Raw genomic sequence first — 5,000 nt, forward strand, 5'->3', positions numbered from 1 at the left:
TTTAGGAGTTGTTGTTTCTCCTTACTAAAAGTAGGTCTGAGAGGCTTTGTGAATAACTTTTAAGAGAAAACTCCTAGCTAAAATCTTTAAGTGCAATTTAGGAGTACTCTTAGTGCTAAGATAAAAGTCTTTGTGAATACGGGCCCAGGTTCCTGGAGTTGGAGAGCAGTGGTCCATTAAACTACATGTCGCTTGAGAGCAGTGGTCCACTAAACTACATGTCCCGTGATCCTCTCCTTGGTCAGGTTCTTGGAGCTGGAGAGCAGTGGCCCATTAAACTCCATGTCCCATGATCCTCTCCTTGGTCAGGTTCCTGGAGCTGGAGAGCAGTGGTGCATTAAGGCGAGACACTACAGGTGAATAGGGTATTTTTTTTAACTAGCAGATATCACTATGAAACTTCCCCAGTTGATTACTTACATCAACATAAGAAAAAAATGTATTACAAGTTTTTTGTAATTTAATGTTTAAATATGCAAATTAGGCGTTATCTCATTAAATATGCGCTAATTTGCATATATTTCTAAATACATAATCTGAGTTTTGGATAAAGCCAGGTTCAAAATTATTTTTTCATTGTGTTAATATATTAGATGGGAGAAAAATTACAGAGGGATTTATGGATATCTACTTCTGTTGTCTTGTAAATCAGCATATAGTGTCAATAGCCTTGAAAAATCGTTTTTTGCCATGTTTTTAAGCATAAAATGTCATATATATCAGGTTAGGAATAATATTTCAACAAACCCCTCTGTAAAAGTCTAGTAAATATAGTTTGGCATAAGACTGGAAAGTTTGGTGCATGTAAGTGCTTCAGAAGTGGAGATTATGTTCTCAGAGTGGGAGAAGAAACTCGTTTTGAGAAAACAGCCTTGAAACACAGCCAATGGGATACGTTCTAAGCCTAGACTCGCCTTTGAACTTTCGCGATTGGTTGCTAATACAAAGGAAATGTCCATATTTGGATTGCATAGCGTCATTCAGGAGAAAAGGGGGCTTTCCAACGGTATCAGACACGATATGATTTGGATCACGGTCGCGGTAGTACATAACACTTTAGAATGGGAACTTTTGGTAAAATTAGGAGAAATATATAGGCGCGAGTAGACAAAATGTCATGAAATAAACACCTAAATGTGCAAATCGGACTTTATTATTGTAGTAGGGTGGTAGAATACATGCTAAGGTAGCAAACTAGCACAAAATATTGAAATTGACCGGAGGTCACAAAAACGATGTTTTCACCTGCCGTGTCTCGCCTTAAACTACATGTCCCATGAGAGCAGTAGTCAAATAAACTCCATGTCCCATGATCCTCTCCTTGGTCAGGTTCCTGGAGCTGGAGAGCAGTGGTGCATTAAACTACATGTCCCATGAGAGCAGTGGTCCATTAAACTACATGTCCCATGATCCTCTCCTTGGTCAGGTTCCTGGAGCTGGAGAGCAGTGGTCCGCGCAGTGAGATCCGGCTCCACTACAGCGCCGGCGACCAGCGTGCCCACACCGAGGTGTTCCCCTACAGCCTCGCCGACAACCGCTGGCACAAGGTTGCCGTGGGAATCAGCGCCTCACACCTGGTGCTGCACGTGGACTGCAGCAAGTGAGTAAACAACAACGACAGCAGACAGATAAATAGACAAACAAACAAATACAAACACCCAAACAGAGAAATTCATATGGTAGATAAATTATGTTACATTTTTGTATCACATATATTTTTGGGCTTCCCTGTTTCAACCCAAGCGACGGTTGTAAGTGAATGAAAACCTGGTGAACCAGGGTACTCGGTTTTAGTCCATAAAAGGGCTGTTGAAAGAGGACCATCAGTTTGAGCTTGTGACTGAAGCGCCATGACAAGTCATTATAGTTTAATTGAAATGACTTTCTTAGATGGACATGAGTGTGCTTTGTAGAGCTGGAGGGGTTCCTGATTCCATGACAGGCTTAGGGTTATTAATGTCTGTCTCATTAAGATGACCCCTCAGTCGCTCTGTCCCCACTCTCAGGGTTCTCTTCTCTGTCTTTAGAGACGAGCAATTTGCACATATTTGAATTCATCACTGATCAAAGCTTTTGTGTCTCTGTGTGTGTGTGTGTGTGTGTGTGTGTGTGTGTGTGTGTATGTGTGTGTGTGTGTGTGTGTGTGTGTGTGTGTGTGTGTGTGTGTGTGTGTGTGTGTGTGCGTGTGTGTGTGTGTGTGTGTGCGTGCATTATGCATATTCTGATTTTGTGTGTGTGTGTGTGTGTGTGTGTGTGTGTGTGTGTGTGTGTGTGTGTGTGTGTGTGTGTGTGTGTGTGTGTGTGTGTGTGTGTGTGTTAGGATCTATGAGAGGGTTGTGGAGTCTCCCTCCATGGACATCCCCAGTGGAAGCACCCTATGGCTTGGACAGAGAAACAAAGCCCATGGCTTCTTTAAGGTACTGCAGTGGCTGTGGTGTGTGTGTGTGTGTGTGTGTGTGTGTGTGTGTGTGTGTGTGTGTGTGTGTGTGTGTGTAAGTTTGCAGTTGATAATACCAATGACATGTACCAATAATGTGTGTGTACTGTTTGTGTATATGTGTTTGTATTCAGATATGGTGTGTGTGGGGGATGTGGGAGGGTGTTCAGATTGTACTACGAACTTTGACCTATTGACCCATGACCGTTGTATGTTTGATCCCCGACACACACACACACGCAGGGTATAATGCAGGACGTGCATCTGGTCATGATGCCCCAAGGCCATATCGCCCAGTGCCCAGACCTCAACCGCAGTGAGTACAGTCCAGCTGCTGAGGGTGTGAGTGTGTGTGTATGTGCACGTGTGTACAGTATATGCACATTTGTGTGTGTGTGTGTGTGTGTGTGTGTGTGTGTGTGTTGGTGTGAGAGAGAGTGTGTGTACATGTGCATGTTTGTGCGTGTGTGTGCACATGTGTATCAGTATGAGCCTGAGTAGTGCAGTTGCTCTCAAGCTGTAACTCATTTAACTAGAAAAGCACTCTGAGAGCGCAGACCTCCACCAAGCGCCTCCTGGATCCAGACGGTGATCCGGATCACTCCCAAAATGTAATCCTTTCTTCCTTGGGTCATTTCAGACCTTTCCTGACAATGTCATCGAAATCCATAAATAGCTCTTTGAGTTATCTTGCTAACAAACCGACAGACAAACAAACAAAACAAACCCTGATGAAAACAATCTCCTTGGCGGTAGTAATTAATATGAAAACGTCAAGATGGACATGTTTCGGCCTATGCCATATTCAGCATCGGCAGACGGCACAGGCCAAAACACATTTTCACATGAATTAAATGAGTTATAGCTTTACAGTGTGTTTACCTTTTTTGTTTCCAGTGTTTCCTTGTTTACACACCCAAAGCCTTATACTTTATTTTACATGGAGTTGAGCACACCTATTTCTGGCCTGCTGAAAAGCCATTCAGGAAGAATAGTACAATGCTTTGGCCATTCACACAAGAACGATAACTGTAACGTTAACTATAAAACAATATTGCTCTCGATAATGACAGAAGCTATAACGTTAATGATATGAAAAGCAATATAATTGAGGATCATTGAGGATGACAATAAAAAGCTAACAGCCAATCAGAACCCATCACATTTTAGCCATTATATTCATTAACACAAGGAGACACTTTGCCTTTTTGTTGGTCACCATGGGCGCTTTTATCGTTATGGCTATAGTTATCGTTCCTGGTGTGAACGGCCCTTTTCACATATTCAATCGTCTGACTTTTTTTAATAGAAAGTTAATTATTGCTCAAGGGCACTACAGTGGCTGCTGGGAGTTTTTTTTTAAGTATACTGTATTTTTTTGTGCTTTTATGCTGTGACGGAGAACCGTCTCTACAGTTGAGTATGCGCTGTGACCATCGGGCCTGGCCCTTTGGCGTTGCGATCAAGCTGCAAGATTAGTACCCCGAAGACCCGCGTTCAAGACCTGGTGGGGTCACTGCTCTGTCCCTTCGCTACATCAGATAGGATAGTGGCGAATGACAGGAAATCAGTGGGAGAGAGAGTCATGGTAGGATCCAGAAAGGACCACTGGCCGGGAATCGAACCTCTGGTCACCAGCATGTGATTCAGGCGCTCCAGACAGCCGGGGCCGGTATCTGGGACTTTGAACGTGTATTTTTTCTGGCTACTGCATGCTGCCCCAGCTCCCTACCACTACACTCATTGTAGGACGCAATGCAAAGTGCTCTGATAATCTTTTGAAATCTTGTCTTGAAATCGACAGCGTGTCCTACGTGCAACGACTTCCACGGGCTGGTCCAGAAGATCATGGAGCTGCAGGACATCCTGGCCAAGACGTCCAGCAAGGTACGACGACTCATCGCTACGACGGAGAGACACAGAGATAGACAGAAAGAGGACAAAGAAGTCAGGAAGGAGGAAAATAGACACTGAAAAAGACAGAAAGACAGAAAAAAAGATAGATATAGAGGAGAGGGGGGAATTCTGAAAGACATTCTGGACACATTCGGCCAATATTCTGGCCAAGACCTCCAGCAAGGTACAATGACTCATAGCTAAGACAGAGAGACTCGGGGTGCCTCTCATTCGTCTTTTATACATCCTCCGTTCCTTCCTCGGTCCTCATTCCCACTGATCTAGATAAAGAATGATGGGGCGGCAACAATGGGACAGTCTATCCAGTGCTAGTTATAGATCAGTGGGAATGAGTCTGGAGGACTGAGCATCGAGGGTCGAGGAGGGATGTTGAGAGAGGCCCATAGCGAAAGAGGACAAAAAGGTCAAGAAGGAGAAAAAGACAGGAAAAATTTCAGAAAGACAGAAAAAAAAGTCAGGAAGGAGAAGTAGATAGATATAGAGTAGAGAGGGGAATTACGAAAGACATTCTTGACACGTTCGGCCAGTTTGGATATCAAAAGAAAAGAAGACTTGGGCATACTGTTCTGTGGACATAAGGGTGAAGTGTTTGAACTCCAATTCGTTGTGTAATTGAGTTCTGTTCTATTGGTCTGAGAACAGATCT

The 5,000-nt window shown here is 43.7% G+C and overlaps 1 protein-coding gene across 1 annotated transcript in view; it reads left to right on the forward strand.

Moving 5' to 3' along the window:
• Positions 1-5,000, forward strand: part of nell2b (neural EGFL like 2b) — a gene marked incomplete at its 3' end in the record, with an annotated part of 68,608 nt that overhangs the window by 16,351 nt on the left and 47,257 nt on the right. The window contains 4 exon segments of the mRNA XM_062518369.1: positions 1,427-1,600; positions 2,321-2,417; positions 2,681-2,753; positions 4,242-4,324. Of these exon segments, the coding sequence (XP_062374353.1) occupies positions 1,427-1,600; positions 2,321-2,417; positions 2,681-2,753; positions 4,242-4,324 (427 nt within the window).

This window comes from Sardina pilchardus, chromosome 17, assembly GCF_963854185.1.
Source record: "Sardina pilchardus chromosome 17, fSarPil1.1, whole genome shotgun sequence".
Classification (NCBI taxonomy): Eukaryota; Metazoa; Chordata; class Actinopteri; order Clupeiformes; family Clupeidae; genus Sardina; species Sardina pilchardus.